The sequence below is a fragment of the Marmota marmota genome, unplaced genomic scaffold (assembly GCF_001458135.2).
Source record: "Marmota marmota marmota unplaced genomic scaffold, marMar, whole genome shotgun sequence".
Taxonomy (NCBI): domain Eukaryota; kingdom Metazoa; phylum Chordata; class Mammalia; order Rodentia; family Sciuridae; genus Marmota; species Marmota marmota.
Window position 1 is genome coordinate 6751168 of NW_026000026.1, and position 21045 is coordinate 6772212.

At 57.1% G+C, this 21045-nt stretch overlaps 1 protein-coding gene across 1 annotated transcript in view; it reads right to left on the minus strand.

The window, feature by feature from the left end:
- Positions 1-44: 44 nt before the first annotated feature.
- The window catches only part of Kcnb1 (potassium voltage-gated channel subfamily B member 1), an 86650-nt gene continuing 65649 nt past the window's right edge, over positions 45-21045 (minus strand). Inside the window, 1 exon segment of the mRNA XM_048810831.1 lies at positions 45-10635. Within this exon segment, the coding sequence (XP_048666788.1) occupies positions 8635-10635 (2001 nt within the window). The 3' untranslated portion in view covers positions 45-8634.

Below are 21045 nucleotides of genomic sequence, written 5' to 3' on the forward strand. Positions count from 1 at the left end.
CCCCCCCCCCGCACCCTCCACAAAGACAAACCAGCACCACCGAGTTTGTTTTCTCCATACCTTTTATTGAACTCGGCAGACTTGGTTAAGGGACCATTTGCTTGGAAATTCTTAAACATCTGGACATATTTTACAAGACAGGGCAGCAGCTGGAGGTCACACAAGGATCACAATTTCATCTCACCACATGCATAAAAAGACACTGGGATTTCCGTTGTTTGGTTTCTGTGTGTGTGTAAGAGAGAGAGAGAGAGAGAGAGAGGGAGGGAGGAGGGGAAGGGAGCACACAGGCACGGGGGCCCGTGCTCACCGTCCCCGTGACAGGAAGGACTAGACATAAACTGATGAGAGATGAACAGACCCACAGGCTCGACCCCAGAGAGAGGGGCTGAGGACGTTGGTTGTTTATGGCTGTGTGATTGGCTTGGCCCCATCAAGGGCGGGGCAATCAGATGGCTTTGCAGGAAGGAAAACCCCAACCTCACACCATGGTTTCTGGAGGGACACAGGGTCTCAGCTGTTGGATTGGGGGCACATGCTGTCATGGGGGGCTTTGAGGCTCAGGAAAGAGGAGACCATGGGCTCTGAAGCTGGAGGACAGGCAGCCTCCGCGGCTCAGCAGTGCAATACAGTTCCAGGTGGTGGCCCCTCTGTTCCTACCCGCAAGCCCCGGACCAAGGGAAAGCCCACTCTGGACCCTTGGTTTAGCAGGAAAACCATGGTCTCCCCAGAGACGAGCGACAGCTCCACTAAACCAGAGGCTGGAAACTGCAGGGCGGGAAGACAGGAAGGAGGTTGAGCCACCTCCTGGGCCGTCGGGGGAGGGAGGCTCTAAAGGACTGTGGCCCTAATCGGCTTGGGGACTACAACTGTCAAATTTGGATGTCATTGTGAGCCCAGATGGAGGCAAAGAACAGGTGGCATTGGTGGGGTGTTATGGGCTTCAGCGAGGGGGGCTCCTGAGTCTCCTTCCCTCGGTTGGCAGCATCCAGCCAGGTAACACCCTCCCCCTGCCCACGCCCACCTGCCAGTCATCCACCCAGGCCCATCCTTCACACATTCACTCTCCAAAAACAGGCTGGATGGCCACTGTATGCCAAGGGCACATGCTGGCACACAACCCTGAGATCCTGGAACAGAAAATGGGGATCCCCGCCCTTGACCTTGGACTGAGGTCAAGAAAGGTCTGGAGAGCCAAGGGGCCAGCTACCTGCACACGCACCCAGGCTCACCCTGCTCTTGGATACCAAGCTCATTCAGGGTCTCAGAGGGCCCTAAACCTAGGGGCCAAGAGCCACGCTGTAGGGGACCCGGACCCCTTCTCCTGTGCTGCTTCTCTCTAATCCAGCTTCGCCCAGGAGGCAGCCAGTGTGGGGTGGTCCCTGCCAAGCCCTGGGAGTCCAAGAGGAACAGAGCAGGGGGTTTCCTGCATTTCCTGAACTGGTCAGGTACTGCAGCCTCGAGCAGTTACTCTCACCTTATCCTCCAGGGTAAGATCCTGGAGGCTGGCTTTTGTTTGATTTTGTTTGGGAGAAGGCAGCTGCAGTGGGCCCAGCCACACACATCAGCCACTTCTCCTTATTATCTTTTCTTTCTTTCTTTTCTTTTTCTTTAAATGCGAGTGCAGGGGAGGGAACCCAGGGCCTCCTGTGTGCTAGGCAAGTGCTCTCCCACAGAGCCGGACCCCCAGCGCCGGCCTCACCTTATAAAAACCCCAGTGCCACCTGGAGCCAGGCTTACCTGCAGATGAAGTCCCACCTCCCCAAGCCCACCCCACACAACGAGGGTGGGTCTTTCTGGACTGCCCTCCTATGTTCTGTTTGGGGAAGGCCCATTTGGGAAGGGATGTGGGAGAGGCCCTCTGCTTGGCGGCAGCTGACATCCTTTTGCTGTTAAAACGGGATCTGGGTCGCCTGTCTCCGGTTTGCCTTGCTGGGTTTACTTCACGGGGAGAGATTTCCCAGGTCTGGAAAGGGAGGGATCTCCTATTGTACTTGCCAGAAAATAAAAGCCCTTTTGGGACGGTGCCGTTGTTATTGCCTGGGCAGTGGGTGGCTGGTTGGTGGGTGGGAGAGAGATCACTGCGTGTCTTTGAGGGCCAAGGGTCTGGGCACAGGGCAGAAGCACCATGAGACAGCCAGCCTGAGAGGAGGACTTCACAGACGGCTCTGCGGCTGGCATCAGGGAGGGTCGTGTGAATCCCTTCCCAGGGTGGCTCCTGTTAGGCCACTGGGGATGGGCTGGACGGGTGACTGACATGGTCATTAAAATTGCCGGAGACCGGGAACAGGCAGGGAACAGAGTCCCCTTCCTTCTTGGGCACCCTCTATGATGGCTCCAAGTTCTAGAAACTGAGTTTGTCCTCCCTGTGTTCCACACTCTGCGCCTCCACGGAAAGCCTGTGCCCAGAATATCCAAGTCACCTGCGTGCGTGCGCGCGCGCACACACACACACACACACCGAGAAACAAAATAGCCTTGATCGCTCAGTCTGATTCCCACGCAATGCCAGGGCCCCTGTGTGTCACCCAGTTCACGTCCCATCTTGCCTCCCTATAAACACCTGCAGGGCAGGGGGCTCATGACCAGGGTGGCCTTGGGGTCTGAGCAGACAACCGGCCTAGCAGAAGGGCTTCCTTAATTTGAGCTGGAACTGACTGCCCTGTCCCTCTCATGCAAGAGAACCCGTCGGAGTCCCGCATGCAGCCATCTGGCAGCTGGGTGGTCTCTTCTTCCGGTCAATGTCCCACCTCCAACCCCCCGGCCAGCCTTTGGGGATCTTTTCAGGAATGTGGCAGGTAAGAAGAGAGTTAGGCTCCCGGGTGAAGAGGAGGGCTCTCTCAATTAACAGAGCCCTTTTCCATTTCAGTTCTCCAAGATGCCATTTTGGAAAGTTCAGGAGAAATTCCAAGCTCAGAGCACATCAGGGATGGTGGACAGAAACACAGACAGCACCCTCTTTCCCAGTGAAGACGGCCAGGGCCAGGGGGTTTGCCTATCTGGGTACCGAACCCAGGAAACGACTGAGAGGTAATTTTGTTGTTCTGAGGCAAAAGTTAAAAAAATCTTGTCAGTTTTATTTTATCTTATTTGTATTTATTCCAGATTGCCAGGGATTTTGTGGGGCGGGGGGGATTCCAAATAGGAGCATAGTCCAGAGGCACAAATTCCTATTTGTGTTGGCTTCCTCTGGGGATCCATGCTAGGGGCTGGGTCACTGCTGTCTGAGGGTCTTGGTTTGGCTCAGATCTCTATTCTGGGCAGAGCCCAGAGACAGGAAGGCAGGTGGGACACTAAAGCCTGAATGATCAGAGGGCCTTCTTCATGGTCCTGCATGAGCCCGTGGGCAGAGAATCACCTTCTGCTAAAGGTCCTGCTCAGTGAACTGTCCTCTAACCACCCACGGTAAAAACTGCCTCGTGGAACTAGTTATCAGGACAGTGCAAAGCCTCTTCAGGCTCGGACAGGCAGAAGCTGGAAAAGTACTGCTGCCCTTGAGACTAATCCAGCCAGGCAGGTGGAAAGGCCAGGGGAGAGGAAAGAGCAGATTTGGGGGCCATCTCTTCTCGTCTCTTGGCTGCAAGGGTGTGTGACCACTGTTTCTCAGTTAGAAGTGGATTGAAATGAGGGGCTGATGCAAAGTGGAGGAGATCTGGGGCCCAGCATGGTTTTCTGTGGTTCAGAGAAACCTGAACACGCTCTGGTCTTCAGGTCTGGTTGGTGGTACCGGGAGCTGGACACTGGTCGTGGGAGCAGTCTGACCGAGATGGACTTGGGAGTGGTCTGGACCTCAGAGAAGCCAGGGACGAGTTTGCTTGCATGAGGCTTTTGGTTCCAAGATTTGGGGGGAGGAAAAAAACAGACCTTTCAGATTCCTGGAGGGTGGGGGGGTAGAAGCTCAGCCCTGAGTCAGCTCAGGGCTGACTTTGAGGGTCAATGTTACCGACTCCCCTCCTCTCGCTCCTGCATCTGAGCCCTGGGTTCTAGAGAACAACGAGTAGGAGAAACACAAAGATGGAATGAGGTAAGAGACAGACATTTCCTAGTGCCCGGAAAGGCCTACAGGCAGGAAGTCAGACCCCAAGTCTTCCCACCTCCAGAGAATCAGCATCCACGGGAAGAAAAGAAAAAAGCCCAAAGGACTCTGGGAGGAAATGAAAAAAGATCAGAAAATATCAGCTAGGATAATATCCAACCATGAGACTCCTAAGATACCACTCTGTATTGCAAAAGAAGAAATTAGACTCAATTGCCCTATTATAAATTTGCTAAAAATACATATACATATATATATTTTTTTATCTGAACAGAAAAATAGACTACTCTGAGATGCATGGTCATTCTGTGACGTAGTCACACATCAGATGCTTTTAGAGCCAGGAGAACCACGAAGGTGCGCCGAGGTTGACTCTTATTTCTGGATGTGGCCAGGGCTGGTTTGGGTCATCCCACTGGGTGACATGAAAGTCACATAAGCGGTGGCAGGTGAGGAAACACCCGCTTGGGGTTGGGAGCTTTCTTGTCCTTCTGGGGATTCAGGAATGCCCCTTCTTTCTTCTGCCAAGTTTGAAGTTACAAAAAACAATCGTTTTAAACTCCCCGAAGGCGAGGAACTTTTGCTGTGGCCACCTTTGACGGAGGCTGGAAAACCTGGGGTTACGGTGCTTGAGTCTAGTCGGCAGAGAAAAGAGGAGGAAGCGGGTGGGGGTCTGGGGATCTGGCTTCAGAGACCCTCGTCGGTGGTGAATTTTAAACATCTGCTTGTTCATGGACTAGACATCCCAGTCACCTCGGAGCAGGACAGAAATATACACTGTTACAAATATCAACAGCACATTTCGGTTTTACAGAAGAGAACACTGTTTTGTTTTCCCTTAGAAAAGCGGGTCGTATCAGGAGGAAGGCAGAGACGAGGCTGTGGGTCCCAAGACACAGAGGACACTGGGGAACTGCAGGAAGGAGTTTGTGTCACCAGCCGCCGTGGGGGCAGGCTGAGCGGTCGGAAGGACAGGGCTCCTCAGGATTCTGTCGCTCTCCCTTCTTCTTCTTCCCTCTTGGTGCCCGATCTTTCTAGAGACAGGGGCCTCCCGGGAACAAGTGTTCTCTCTCCTTTTTCTTTCCCCTTAAAAGTGTGCTTAAGATAGAATTCCTAAAGAAGGCACTGAGACATCTACGGCACCACAGACCTCTTCTTCTCTTTTGCCCAAAGAGGAGAAGGCCAATGAGCGGCTCCTCCGGGGCTGGCCCTCCTCTCCCCCAGGTGGCCAGACCCTCCCGGTGTGACCAGAGCATGCAGCGGCCTGGTCCCTAGCCCTTTCTGGTGATGGTGGAAGTTCAGCTCAGTTGGATTCATGGTGAGTTTCATTGAACTCCAGCCGCCGGTCTTGCCTGCTTGGGTCCACCTGCTTCCTGTGTCTGGTGGGTTCAGCGACGCATGGCGACCGATGGCAGGCCCCAGTCCTCTTCAGCTGCCCCAAACCACGGCTCTCCTCTTCACTACCAAGGCCGTCCGTCAAGTTCCGCTTCCCAGTGGGGACCCTTGGGTAGATTTCCCAGTGCGTGGCCGCACGGGTACACTGGTTCAGGTCGGCGTATGCATGTGCAGAATCTGGGTATGTCCTTTGTTTGGCAGAGGGGGGTGGGGAAGGCTGGGGAATGTCACGATACTCTATTTTGAGTTGAGCACAGGGTAGAAGCTGTGTTCCCACAACACACACAGAGTCAAGGAGGGGAGAACCCAAACTGCAATGGAGTACTCTCTAAGCATAGTATATGCTGAAGTTCAGTGATTCTGTTTCTATAAGAACTCTATATAGGACTCTGGCTATGCAGCCTGAAAAGGTAGGTTCTTAATGATACTTCTGAATTCGTCCTTCAAAAGTGACTCAATAAAATGCTACTTTAAGGTCAGACAACACACACGAGGGAGGAGGGGCCAGGTCCAGCGTGACACAAGACAGAAAGGGCCTTTGGTTACAAGGAGAGTTGCACCAATTGGTTATTAGTTAAAAAAAAGGCGGGGGGGGGGAGGGAGGAAGGACGGAAGGACGGAAGGAAGGAAGGGTCTTTCCAATCTGTGCACTCCTCATCTGCTTCAACCAACATGAAATGCCTTGGTTTAAAGAAGGGGTGGTGAGTTTCCTCTTGCAATATATGGCTATATTTAAACATGTTTGCTCTCCTGATATGTAAAATAGACTATATTATTGTTAGTGGTATTGATTTTTTTTATAGATAGCATCAGCTCTAAAAATATCTGAATCAGAAATCACAACTATTTACTTTTATCAAAAAGCATTTGATTGTTTTCCCTGAATTTTCACATTTGTGCTGATGGTGGACAGAAACGTGATGGAAACGAGAGAGACACAAAGATGCCGGCCAGGACTGTCCCCCAGTCGTCCTCAACAGGCCCAGCCCCGGAGGTACACCCAGGGAAGGATTTGGAAGCGCTGCTCTTTCCTGCCTCCAATGTGCCAACCGACGTAGGGTGGCCTCACACTGTCCTGCCCCAGGTGGCCTCACACTGTCCTGCCCCAGGACCTATGCGCTTGCTGTGCGAATGCTCTGAAGACCCCTAGGAAGAACTGAGTTCTTTTTTTCCTTGTTAAATCAGCAGATAACAGGACTGTTCCCTTTCGGGAGGATCCACAGTCCCTGGGGATGCTGAGAAGTGGTCTGAATTGGTTCCTGTACAGCAGAGAACACGTATTTTTGAGTGGGAAATGATCCTACATGATCATATCTGTGACAGGTGGCCAATCTCGTGCCATTGAGTGGAGAGCAGGCAGGACAACCCTGTGATACTTGTGTACTGACAGGTAGGTGATGCCGTTGTACAGTGGGCAGACCAGCCAGTGAAGGACAGGCGAGCCACCAGGAAGACACATGTCTGGCACTGTACCGAGGACAGGCAGAAGCACACCACTGGACCTGGGACAGCACCCACCAACGTCACATTAAGAGAACCACATGGCACTATCGTGTGCTGCAGACGGGCAGACCGGAACACAGCATCGTTACTGACAGACAGACGGACACCACAGTGGTCCAACCCAACGTCACTGCGCTGAGGGACAGCCAACAATGCCACGCCATGGGACTAAAAGCAGGCAGGACAACGCCAGGTCATCAAGCTAGGACAGAGGACCAACAGCAAGAAACAGAGCAGAGCGCTCAGGATGCGCACGGAGACTTATTGCTTGTGTCTGCACCATCTGCATGGTGGCCGCAGGAGGGACAGCTGAGCTTTTAGGACAGACACTGAAACACACCCAAGGCTGGTGGACAGAGAGAGCGGAGTGGAACACCCGGTGCCCAACCGTCGCTGCGACCTTCTGAGGTGCGCCCGTCTCCTGTACTCGAGTCTGGGGGAGGCCCTGGCCCCTCCTGCCCCCTGAGGGGTGCGGGGAGGAGCCTCCAGAGGGGCAGGGAAGGAGCCACAGACTCTGGTGTGGCCGACAGTGGTACCCACCGTGGCCAGAATGGGCATGTGGCCACAACCCAACCACAGGGTCAGCAAGTGGCCCCCGGAAATAGTGCTTGTTTAAAGTGCAAGATGTGGACACTGTCCCTGGTAGAACTATTTTTGAAAAACATAAAGTGCTTTTTATTAACATTTTTTTTTTAGCTTGAATATAACAGGAAACAAAAAGAACTTTCTATCATAGTAGGCGATCTCCCCGCTGTAGCAGGAGGCATTCAGGAGTCCGGATGAGGCATTTCAATGAGGGTGTTCTTTCCCTTGCATTTTTGCAGGTAAAAAAAAAAAAGAAAGAAAAGAAAAAAAGAAATTGGATTTGATGCTGTTCTTCGGTAGCACATGGTCTCTTTGAGTTGCTATTTCTTTTGCATATTTGACACTTGCATATCTTTCCAGTCTACCCTAGCGAGCACAGAAGCATCTTCCTCCTATATCCCTAGGCCAAAGCTCTGAGTTCCTCCTTCTGAACCCTTCCCAGATTGCTGGGGGCAATTAAAATTGAGTACAAATGGTGCCACTCACCCTGATGACATCTCAACACAAAACCTCAGGCTCGACGGGACACTGAAGTCCGTGAAGTCTTTTGAGTGAGGTCTGCGCCAGGATCTTGACTTGCGGCGCGGAGACTTTCCGGCGACACAGGCTTTCTCAGTAGCCTTCCAACAGCGGATCCATCCAGGAGGTGACAATCCAGGAGGTGACGGGCAGGTGGGCCTGGAGGTGGCCCGCCACACCCCATACCAAATCGGCCAACCCACTCTTTCAACAGCCACTGGTTCTAGTTTCTCCTCCCGCGGAAGCCGGGGCGATGGACACTTGCCCTCGGAGGCCGTGACGGACAGCCTCGAGAGAAGAGCGGGGAGTGGGTGGCCTCAGTTAGGTGGCGCTGCGGTGGTGGTGGCTGTGAGCTCCTGTCATCTCCCACAGAGGGCAGCAGGGTTGGTACAGGGAGCCGCTGTCCCCCCCCCCGGCATGGCCGGTTTCATGCTGACGGGCCTGTCCTGGCTCTCCGGGTCTTAGGGGACCTTCTCTGGAGTCCCTGGGCGCTTTGCAGAGACTCTCTGTCCCGAGTCCACCCGGGAGAGCTCTGCGGCAGCAGCCAGCCGCCCTCCCCCCTGGGCCCCACCTGCACGCTGGCCTCCGCGGCCAGTTCACAAGCTCTGATCCTTGCTGCTCCCCAGGGCCCCTCCCCCGGGCAGCACCCGGACGTCGGGGGAGAGGTGGTTCTCGAGTTTGCACTTCTCCTGGGCCCCGGGGCCCCTTCCAGTCAGCGCCTCCGCGGGGTAAAGGCAGTTCTGCGGAAGGAACTTGGGGGAGGTAGGCACCGGGGAGCTCTCGAGGTGGTTCTTGTCCGCTCTGGGGCCCAGGCTGAGCTTGGGACTGGTGCCCCCGTGGAGGCTCCTGGGAGGGCTGGAGTCCACGCTGTAGAGCAGCTGCCCCTCGTCGTCCGTGTCGGCGTCGATGTACTGGTGGACGCCGGCTTCGAAGCTGAATGCTATTGCTGTGGGTTTCTCGGGCGACCTGGGGGGCGTCCTAGCACTTGCCGTGGTGTAGACGGAGGACTCTGGGCTCAGCACGGGCTTGTCCAGGAGGGTGGCGCGCTCCAGTCCTGCGACAGCGGCCGCAGCGCCCCCCCTGTTCCTAAGAGGGTCGGGGTACATCCCCAGAACGGGGAGCAGGGGACTGGGGTCCCCCTCCATGAAGTTGACTTTGAGTGCTCGGAGCTTCAGGGGGTTGTTGGTCTTCATGGAGCTCTTGGGGCTCTCGATGAGGAAGCTCGAGGAGTGGCTGCCGTCGGGGGTGGAGTTGGCCTCCCCCAGCCGGCCCCCGCTGGCCCCCAGGGCTCCCCGCCAGCCCACCTCTGGAGCCATGCTGCCCCCAGCCTTGATGGGCAGTGAAGCCAGAGGACTGTGGGAGAACCTGGTGGCCTCGGGGAAGTCGGTGGCACAGCTGATGAAGCTGTCGATGCTCGACATGCTGCGCATGTCAATGACCCCTTCCGTGCGCGTGGGCAGAGGGGCTACGGGGCTGGGGATACTCTCCATTTCAAGTTCTTCCTTTGGTTTGCTCTGTGTTGCAGACTCCTTGGTAGTGAGGATGGGTTGGGACTGGGTCTTGGCCATCTTATTGTACATGTCTTCCAGCTGCTGGACATTCAGGTGCTGAGGACTAGAAGACGATCTGGCCTTCTCAGGGGATCCCTGCTCCTTGGTTTCAAAGGACTTACTGGAGCTGGTTTCGGACAGTGTCCTCTTTGTCCATTTCCACTTGTTGGGAGACAAGTGGTTGTCTTGGAGTTTATCCTTCTTATCTCCATTTTTCTCAATCACGATGTCCATCATCTCAATGCTCCTGGCAAAAGCATCCTTCATGTTCATGGATACGATGCTGCCATTCCTCTTGGCCCTCTCCAGAGCCTCTCTTCGCTTGATGGCTTTCTCCTGCCTCTTCTGCTCCTTGTAGAACTCGGAGAAGTTGTTGACGATGATGGGGATGGGAAGAGCGATCACCAGGACCCCGGCGATGCAGCAAAGTCCCCCCACTATCTTCCCCAGGAGAGTCTTGGGATAGATGTCTCCGTACCCAACAGTCGTCATGGTGATGGTGGCCCACCAGAAAGAGGCCGGGATGCTTTTGAACTTGGTGTCGTCCTCGTCCTTCTCAGCAAAGAAGACGAGGCTGGAGAAGATCATGATGCCCATGGCGAGGAAGAGGATGAGCAGGCCCAGCTCGTTGTAGCTCCGGCGCAGGGTGAAGCCCAGGGACTGGAGGCCGGTGGAGTGGCGCGCGAGCTTCAGGATGCGGAGAATGCGCATGATGCGGAAGATCTGGACCACGCGGCGCACATTCTGGAACTGCAGCACGCTCTTGTTGGACTCGGTGAGGAAGATGGTGACGTAGTAGGGCAGGATGGCCAGCAGGTCGATGGCGTTGAGGGGGCCCTTGAAGAACTTCCACTTCTTAGGCGAGGACAGGAAGCGGAGCAGGTACTCCATGGTGAACCACGCGATGCACACGGCCTCCACGTGGGCCAGCTGCGGGTTGTCCGTGCTCTGGCCAAACTCATCGAGGCTCTGCAGCTCGGGCAGCGTGTTGAGGGACAGGGCGATGGTGGAGAGGACGATGAACATGATGGAGATGATGGCCAGGATCTGCGAGGAGAAGGGAGGAGCGAGTTAGCACGACCGAAGGTCACGGTGACCCTGGTGTCTGCAGGGCCTGCGAGCTTTCCCCACCCGCTTGTCACTTAATGATCGAGTCTTGAGCCCGAAAGAGGACTCACTCAAGTCCATTTATCCTCCGGGTGTGAAAATGGAGAGCCAGAGGTCTGAAAGGACCTCAGCTGACCGGGACACCAGGGGCCACCCCTGCCTCCTCTCTGGCCACCACTGGACTCTGCAGGTGTGGCATGAGAGCAGCTGGGACAGCACAGAGACAAATGCGCACAGTCGTGTTTCAATAAAACTTTATTTAAAAATAGGCAGTGGTCTGGACCTGGCTCCTGAGCTAGACAGGTGGTTTATGGGATTCCTGGGTGGGCGCTGCTTGTGAGGCCTGGTGCTAATGATACTGGGAGTTGCCCTTTGTGGGTGCGTGTGTCAGACACTTGCCACGTGATACTGTCCCCATTTGTACAGTAACCCAATTAAATAATATTCACTCCATTGACCAAATGGGGAAACTAGAAAGTGGCATCTAGCAAGTGGCAGAGACGGAATTTTAACCCAGGTCAGTCTGACCCCAGAGCATGAGCTCTCAAGGCTAGGTTAAAGGTCAGACAAAAGCAAAAGACCCCTTGGCTAGAAAGATGCTCAAACATGAAATTTAGCAGGTGGTTTTCAAGGAGGCCAGACATCCTGGATCCACATTATTAACTCTTGGTTGGACTATGAACTGCTGGGACTAAGGACCTTGTCTTAACGGCCACTGTATCCCCTGCAGCAAGAACAGGGCTTGGGACTGTTATAGTGGCACACACCTATAATCCCAGTGGCTCAGGAGGCTGAGGCAGGAGGATGGCAAGTTCAAAGCCAGCCTCAGCAACTTAGTAAGACCCTGTCTCAAAATAAAAAATAAAAAAAGGACTGGGATGTGGCTCAGTGGTCGAGTGCCCCTGGGATCAATCTCTGGTTCCTACATTCACACACACACACAAAAGAAGAGTGTTTGGTCCAAAGGAGTCTCAGTGGATGTTTGTGGGAATGGAAATGGAATCCAGGCTGTGGGTGGTGGGAGGGACTGCTCTGGGGTCTTTTTTAAAAAATACAAATTCAGTCACATTACTTCTCGGCTGAGTGAGTCTCCAGAACTCTTGGGCAAGACCCAAACCCTGAGCATGCCTCCTGGGCCGCTCACCCGCCCTCTTTTTGGAGAGTCACCCTCCCTTGACCAACTGAAGGGACGGGCCCTGCTGCCAGGCTTGGCTGCTTCCTCCTGCCTAGCGCTGGTCAGCCCAGGGTGGCAGAGGATCCAGGCTGAGCCGGCCAGTACCCAGGGCTCAGCCAACCTGTCTCTGAGAATCTGTACTCGGGGATGTGGGAGGGGTGTGAGTGACAGAAGGGTGACCTTTGGACAGGATGGTCAGGTAGAATCTAGAACTGAACCAGCGTCAGGAGAAGCCCATGCCCCAAGCAAGTGTGTCCCAAGCTGCAGGGGTCAGGGAGGGCACAAAAAATTGGAGAAAGCCCAACCTTCTTCCAGAGACACCAGAGAAGGAAGGCAAGAGGCAGAGGAGGGGCAGTGGGGCCACGGGAGCAACGTAAGAGGCCGGGTGGGCAGCAGTTAGGAGCACGGGCACTGGTGCCTGCCTACCTTGGCTTCCCAAGCCCCAGCTCTGCCACTTCCTTACCTTGGACAAGCTATTTAACCTCGAAAAGCCTCAGTTTTCTCATCTGCAAAATGGGATGGTCACAACCATACATGCCCCAGAGAGCTGCTGTGTGGACAGACGTGTCCATGCGTGAGCGGTGCATTGGCCCCCACTGCCAGCCTCTGAGTGGCCTCTGAGTGGCCTGCTGTACCCTGTACGTAAACCTGTCCCAGCGTGGGTGAGCATGAGGTCTCTGGCCCCAGGAAGGATGCATGGCTTCCTGTTGCCTCTGACCCCTTTCCCTGGCCTCCCCTGCCACAGATCCCCAAGCCTTGCCACGTGCCTCTGTGGGTAGGTTCTGCCAGTCGGGGCCTCTGGCCTCTGTCGGGGAATTCCGTCGGACCCATCATTTAAAACCCAGCCCAGGCTCCTCCCCTCTGAGGTCGCCCCTGCTTTCCCTAGGCAGGGACGGCCCCTCCGTCCTCAGGGTCGGCATCATTTGCCATACCTGGGGACACTCACCACACACGTCCCTGCTGCTGCCCAGAACCTGTGGGCACTGGGGACGTGAGTTGGTTCTGAGGTTTACCTCGGCGCCCAGAGCCTGCTCAGGCAGTGACCCACGACAGAAGTTAATCGCACAAGTCCATGGAGGCGCAAGTGGGAAGGCCAGGGCCAGGCTTCAGCCCTCCATCTGGAAGGGGACGTCCCTGCCTGGGTTAGGGATGTCCCGGGCGGAGCTCTGCGCCTGCGCAGAACAGCTGGCTCTGAAGGTGGGGTGCGCTGCCGGGGCGCTCCCCCAGCCTCGGGCCTCCCCCGCTTTTGCACTCTCGCCACAGTTACCCCCAAAGTGTCCTCTGTTTTCAGAACAACGAGCTTTTGAGTCCTAGTGTCCTGATTTGCATCCATTGAAAGAAAAAAAATTTGTGATCACTGTAAAATGAAATCTTTGTTACATACGAGAGCAGCCCCGCTTCACATGTAGCGTCTGACACTAATGAAGCCACCACCAAGTTGGGGATAGGAGCCGGTAGCAGTGACGCTGATACCCCCTGGTGTCCCCCCTCCACCCCAGAGGCAATTGCTGTAAGGAGTTTCTTTTCCTTTTGCTTTTGTGCATAGTTTTCCTTACGAATATGCGCGCCTCTAAACAGATCGTCCCGTCCCTGTCGGGGTACCTCACTGCGTGTGTCCTTCCGCTCCGTGGACCACTCTTTCCCTAAAGGTGAAGGTGAATAGCAAAACAAAACAAGACCCCCATCTACCTTCCAGGCGGTAGTTTAGCCTTAATAGTATGCATATATATGCAAATGGCTGATTTTTCATGCTATTGATTCATGCACTAAATACCCATCAAAATGAATGAGTGGTCCCTGGAATAAACTTATGGTGGCAGACTCTGGAGCTCCCGAGCAGAGGGCAGGGGAGCGGGCCCTGCGGCTGGCCCCAGTTCTGACCTCCTTGGCTGGGTGACCTGGAGCATCGGAAGGCTGCATCCCGTGATTCTCAGCTGGGAACGATTTTGACCCCCAGGGGACACCTAGCAATTTCTGCAGAAACTTTCGGTTGTCACAGCTGGGGGCAGGGTGCTACTGACCTGGGCCGGTGGCTCAGGGTGCTGTGCGATATCCACCGATGCCCAGAAGCACAGGCCTGAAAAGCCGAGAGTACCAAGGCCCAGGGACCCTGGGACGTGCCAGGGGCAGCCCCTCACAGGTGGCAGCGTGGGGGCGTGTAGAGCTGTTGGCACCGGCTGGGCACAGAGGGGGTCGGGTCTTGTGGGCAGCCAGTGGCCTTCGGCTGAGCCCTTTGGGAGCTGCTCCCCGTCTCTGACTCCTGGAAGGGGGCGCCTGTGTGCAAGGCGCGGACTCCGGGAGCAGAGCGTGTCCCTTTAAGACGCGGGAGGACCTGTTTTCCTCCGAGGCTGCGGGAGCCTGCTCCAGTTTCTAACCCCAGGTCACTCGGGGAAGGCCCAGGACTGATGTTCTGTGACAGACGCATGAATTATGCACCCAGCTCATTGTCCCATCTTGGAGCCTGTTTTTCTAAGGCAGCCCCCCCCCTTGGAACCAGAGAATGCGTCCTCCCGCCCTCTCCGTAGCCCAGATGCCCAGGAGGCCTGCTGGGGGGTCTCGTTGGGGCTCAGGGCCCCCAGGCCCCAGCTCTGTGCCCTGCATCCTGTGGGAAGTGCAGCCACGCAGCGGGGGCTCCGTGCCAAGCCCTCTGGGCAGCAGAACGTCTTCCTCTTCCAGACCCACTGAAGCCCATAGCGTCGGGGCCACACTCCCTGCCCAGGGAGCTTCCACGGGTCAGTTACGCCCTCTGTGCCTCAGTTTCCCCACCTGTAAAATGGGGGATCATGGCGCCATTGCAGTGAGCACCTGGTGAGTTCACAAGGCCTCAGGGCCGCCCGAGGCTCAGCGGCTCTTGTTTTCACAGCCTACATTTAGTCATAAGCTGGTTTGGGACTTGGGTTTGAGTCTTTGCAGCTGTGTGGTCTTGGACAAGTCCCTTGCCCTCTCTGAACCTGCATTTCCTACCTCTCAAGTGGCCACGTGACAGGCAGTGTTATTAAATCATGATTCAGGTTGCTGTTAGCCCCAACCCCACCTGGATGGTTGCTTCTAGAAGGCCAGCCCTAGGTCTGCGTCTGCGGGCCCCTCACAGCTGGCTGAGGCAGAGGCGTCCTCTGAGCATCTCTTAAACCCAGGACGGAGTGATCCACTCCCTGGGACGGAGCATGGGGACTAGCTGTCACCAGGGAGTCCTCCTGGCTCAGCTCAGGCCCTAACAGGGCTTCAGTTTTCCTGGGATGGGAGCCCAGCGGGGTCTGGTGGGATTCCAGGCCCCTAGGGAACGCAGGCTGGAGCCCCAGGGACAGGGCGCTGTCCCCAGATTCCCTCCCTGTGGGGAGGGGCTTTGGTGTCCAGGACAGAGATGGCAGCTGGGCGTCCTCAGGGTCAGGTGAGGGCTGGGAGCCAGGCCCCTGGTCCTAACTGCCGCTGCCACACTGTGGGTCCCGTGCTGCCCTGCTGTGCCGGCTACGTGGAGGAGGCAAGGACGGGAGTCCAGCAGAGAAGGGAGGGGACGTGCCCACAGCACACCAGCCATGGCGTCAAGACTGTGAGTCACCTGGAGCCCCGGCCACGGGGACGCTCAGGGCCTGCTCCCCCCAGCCGCACACACCCCCGTCGCAGAGCAGCCCGGTGTCCTCCGACTGACTGGCGAGGGGACAAACTCGGCGTGGCCTGTCACAGGGCAACATTCTCCATGCATGAGAAGCACTCACGCACTGCATCCAGGAGACGGGCGGGTGGAACAGAAGCCAGCCAGGAGGGCCACTCCCACCCGATGCCATCTCCATGAGTGTCCAGCTGAGGCAGGGCTTCGAGGACACCCCGGGGATTGGTGGCTGCAGGGCGGGTGAGGGATTAGCCGCTAACGGACAGGAGGGATTTCCCCGGGATAATGAGAATGTCCTAAAACTGACTTAGGCTGGGTACATTGATGAAAAGTCATTGAACTGTACGTTGGAAATGGGTGAATTATGTGGAATGTAAAATGCGCCTCAATAGAACTATAGGAAGTTGTTTTTACAAAGGGAATCCCATTGCCTTTAATCCCCACCACTACTGGGGCGGCCGCACACCTGAGCAAGCCGCAGGTCTGCCGTGAAGCCTGCCCTGGACGCTCTTGGACAGAGCTCCAGTCCCTCCCTGTTGGTTAGCATGTGTTTATTGAGCACTTACTAAGTGCTACGCCATTGGTAGGGTTGCAGCATCAATAAGAAAGACCGTCTTCCTGTGGCTGGAAGGTAGAGAGGTAGAAGAAAAAAATAAGCCAGTCCAGGAGCAGGGTGATGTCAGACAGTGTTACGTGTGCACGTGACCCAGGAAAGCAAAGCAGGGGCTCCAGGAGAGAAACACCAGGTGTCTACGTGAGGACTCTCCTAGGGTGGAGGTCAGGGAGGACTCTCCCAGGACGTGCCTGTTGCTGAGACTGAAGGATGAGAGGGAGTAAATGTCATCCCAGGCAGCAGGCACCACACATGCAAAGGCCCTGGGGTGGGAATGGGCTTGGCATATTGAGCAACATAAGAAAGTCACTGTGGCTGGGGCTGCGTGGTGAGGGGGAGAGTGGGAGGAGAGGAGGCCAGAGAGGGCCTGATGAGGCACGAGAAGGGAATGGGACGTTCTGTCCAGATGACCTTCCTCTCTCTCCAGATCATTCCGCCCACTGCAGACTCCATACTGAATCCTGGCGAAACCACTTACTGCCCCAAGATGCCCCGCAGTCAGCCACTCACCTCCAGATGCCCCACCTCGCACACCTGGCTGACCCTGGTGCCCATTCAAGCCCCAGCGTGGAAGCCGCTGATGAGCCCCAGGAACACTCTCGTCCTCAGGGTGGCCTGAGTCCGCTCCTCCCCGGGTCTCCCAGAGCCCGGGCACCTCCCACCACAGGGCCAGCTGCTGCACGGGAATGGCCTGTGTCCCCCGCTGGGGACAGAGCCAGAGCGGGAGCTCCCCAAATAGTCCATAGATTAAGGAACAAGAAAATGAATGCCGAGGCTTGGAGCACGAGTGACGCAGTGACGTTTTAGGGGCACACGGCTTGCCAGCAGTGGACGGGGCCTGAGCTCAGGCCCGCGGTCTCCCCAGGAGCTACTCGAGGGCAGAGGAGGAGGAGGTTCCGGACCTTCAAGACCTTCCATCCTTTTATGGAGCTTCCGCTTCCTGGCTTTAAAGGGGGATTACTGTTGGGGAGTTTTAATTAGAAGGGTCACTGGCCAGATCCGATTAGGGGACTGGGGGCGGGGGTTGTCCCCCTCCGCCCAGGTGGGGGCCATGACAGGGGGGGTGGTGAACTGGAGTCAGGAGCCGCAGGGGCCGCTGGGCACACAGGGACAGAACCCAGGGGCCCGTGTAGGGCCTTCCCCAGGAGAAGGAGGCCCAGAGGCGGAAGGGAGTGGGCCCTGCCGAGGACCCCGCCCCTGTGACCTGCAGAGCCGAGAAATTCACTTTTACCTACTTGCCCTAGTTTCAAAATGGGGAGATTTCACATAGAGCCAGGTGTTTGGGTTCCCTTGGGAAAACCAGAAGCCCTCTCACCTGACCTGCCTCCCCAGGGGCGACCACGGGTGGGCGCTCCAGAGCAGCTGCCCCTGGGGCCCACACAGGCCCCCACCCCAGGGGTCCAGGCCTTGCCTTACCTGCAGGTCCTGGGCTTGTGACCCTGGACCGGCCTGAAGCAATAGTGAGGGCGACAGCCACTTGCTGACCTCCTAACACATGTGAAGAACCTTCCAGACAAGATGGCACAAGCCAGGGACTCAGGGGTCCTCTTGCCACACCCCAACTCTTCCTTTGTCCGCACAAACAGCCTGTGGCCCAGCCTGGTCACTGCCTGTTCACAAACGTCCCTGCATCTGGCCCAGCCTCCCTACTTGCACCGCGGTCTGTCCCAAGCCACCCGCCCCTCCCACCAGGACCACTACAACAGGCTCCTTCCTGGTCTCCCACGGCCTCTCTGGCCCACGGTGGCCAAGTCCTCTGGACACCCCCGTATCTATCCTGTTCCACCAGCACAGAGCCTCAGGGACACAGGGCTGCCCAGAAAAAAGACTACATTTCCCAGCTTCCCTTGCAGCTCACTGTGATCAAGCTCAGCAGGAGAAGGTGAGCAGATGATCAAGCCTTTCTCCCTCCCTTTCTTGCTGGCTGGGAGGCAGATGTGGTGGCCTGGGCAGGAGCAACCCTCTTGGGCTACAGGTGGTTACCGACAGACTAACCCCGCCCCAGCTCCTCTCCCGGCTCACTCCGGCCGCCAGCATCCTTTGCCCCGTGTGGACCCCAGGACTCGTCCTGCTTGGAGCCTGCCCAGGCCCTTCCCTCTGCCCGGGTGCTCTTCCCTCCCGCTGCCTGGTGAGCTCCTCCTTCCTACCTCAGCTCGGGGCCCACCTCCTCAGGGAAGCCTCCCTTCCTGACCAACTCGGATCCCCCGTCTTGGGCTCTCGGGCCCTGCTCCCCACAGCACCGTCTACACTGCGGTCTTGCATTACGTCCACCTCCCTGGACTAAGCAACTCGAGGGCCGGGTTGAGCCTGACGTTCTCCAAATCCAGAATCGTCAGCACCTGCAGCAGATGCTCAGGAGACGTGAATGGAACAAAGGACCCCATTCCTCCCTGTTCACAATCCTGCAGGTCACCCCGTTTACAACTGGGTAAACTGAGGCTCGGAGAACAAAGCCCAAGGTAAACACATAGAAGAGTTTAAACCTGCAGCTTTCAGACTCCAAGGCGCTTTCTTATTCCAGCGTCCAGGGTCTGGCTTCCTGTTTTGTTTTGGCTCTGGGGATTGAACTCAGGGGCACTTTACCACTTGGCAACCCCAACCCTTTTTATTTTTTTATTTTGGGGCTGGGTTTTGCTAAGTTGCTGAGGCTGGCTTGGAACTTGGGATCCTCCTGCCTCAGCCTCCCTTGTCTCTGAGGTTACCGGGGAGCCTACACCGGGCTGGGTTAGGATTTTTCATTTATGCCCCATGGAACCCTCTTCCTGAGGTGACCGACTCTTCCTCATGGGCACCGGGTTGGGCACTGTCTTCCTAACAGGCAAGTGAGTTCCCGTGAGCTTTGCCAAAGGCAGGAATTTGGGGGAGCTGGAGCCGTCACGGCCTCCTGCCCACCTGAGGACGATCCTCGTGGGGAGGAGGAGGGCCCACCCTGTTCCCTGCAGAGGGCAGGGCGAGGGGGGCTGCTTCTGAAGGGGCAAGTCCTTCCTGCCACGTCCCTGTGTGCGGAGGGCGTGAGCAGCCAGGGAGACTGTGGGTGTCAAGGTGATGACCCATCCCTGCTGCAGAGAGCAGGGGGCTGAGTAACCCCGAGGAGCTGGGAGTGCCACGCCACGAGGTCTCGTCCCCTGCCACAGACAGCCCTGGCCTCTGGTCCGGCAGGTCGGGGAGGGGTGCTGGCTTCTGGAAGCTTGGCCAAGGTGGCTGGGCTGGCTCAGGGGAGTTTACTACGGGCCTCAGAAAGACGCTGCCTCTGGCTAACGTCAAAGTGACGGCGCTGTGAGTGGCCAGACCTGACAAGAGCCAGATTTGCTGGGCAATGCCCAACATACACCAAGAAAGAGGCATTTGGGGGACTTAAGGGTGGATCTTTCTCTTGTAGCAGATTAGTCTGAGTAGAGATTCACACTGGGAAGAAAGGCGCAGGTGAGTCGTCAGGAGACCTATTCCTCAGTTCTGGCTGGGCTCCCTCAGGCAAGTGTCTTCCTGTCTCTGGTCTTTCTCATGCAATATCCACTGAGGGTCGGGCTGGGTCTCCAGCATTGGATTCTTTCCAACTGGTGACTCCGAGGTCTAGTGGCCCTCCCATCTTGATAGGTGGCCAAGCAGGGGAAGGATCAGCATGCAGGACTCATGCCTGAGCCCAGAAGTGACCACTTCCTGCCCCCGCCCGGTGAGATCCGCCTCCCTCATGGGGACCCAGCCAGTGCTTTGGAACCTAGAAAACATTGCACAACAGGCAAGGAGAGGGTCCCTGCGTGGGTGTGCGCACACCGCGATACACCGGGGTGCGGAAAACACTGCTGGCATTTCTACTTTTCAACATAAAGTAAGGCATTGAGTCTCACTGACGTCATCAGCCAGCGTGGGGAGGGCAGCCCGTAGGAGTGGACCTGCAGCACCTGCAGCCTGGGGCGAAGAGGCCCTGGACTCCCGGGTGGCCGGTCCCCTCTTCTCCCTGGTGCTCTGGGGGGCTGGGTGTCCCCAGGGCTGCCTGTGTCCCTGGGCCCATGGCCGTGCCTGCAGGAGGCGGGTGCCACTCAGAGGCCCAGGGGCTCCCACAGACTGCTGCGCGGGGTCCAGGGGTGGCTTTGCCGCAGCACATTCTAGAACATCCCAGAGTCGGATTAGATTCCATCCTCTGGTTTCCACCCAGCTCTCCCCCCAGGGAAGGCTGGGTGGCCGGGCCGGGGCAGTGAGCCAGCCCCAGAGGACGGGACCAGGCCTCACCGGGGTACCAGGCCTCCCATGGCACAGGGTGGGCACAATGGCCACCTCCCCGGCCTCACACAACGCCCGCCAAAAGGGGTCAAAGTGATCTCAGGAAGAGTCTCCTCCGTGGAGCGTCCCCATCCCCCCCTCTGAGATGAGCCTTGTCCACCGTCCACTGGTCCAACCCGGGGAGCGGAATTTGAAGATCAGTGAGGCCACCCGGCAGGTGGTGGCGCTGGACCGTGTGGTCAAGACCTGAGCCTGCGGTTCATCTCCTCTACCCTCCCGACCCGTCTTCCAACCCCAGCGTCCCCATTTCCCAGCTCTGAGCTCCTGGACGAGTGTCTCCACCTCTCTGAGCCTCAGTTTCGGGGGCTCACCAGGACTCTCAGCCCCCTGGGGCGTCAGGTCCGAGTGCGAGGAGGCGACGGGGTGGGGCCTGGCACAGCGTCCTGGGCAGAGGGGACAGTGAGCGGAGAGGCCCTGGGGGAGGAGCGAGGGCCAGCGAGGGCGGCCTCGGGGAAGAGGCGACGGGCGGCCGTCAGGGACCCCTCCACGCCCTGCACAGGACGCCCTGCGTCCATCACTAGTGTCGTGGCTCGGTCTCCCCAGTCCCCTCTGCTCCCCTCCTTGCCCCCCACCTGGGCTCCTCGCACTCCCCGGCACCCCCTGGTTCACTGGGCCTGGGCCCGGGCAGCTCCTTTCCACCCACCGCCCCGCCCCCACGCCCCCCACCAGCCTTGGTTT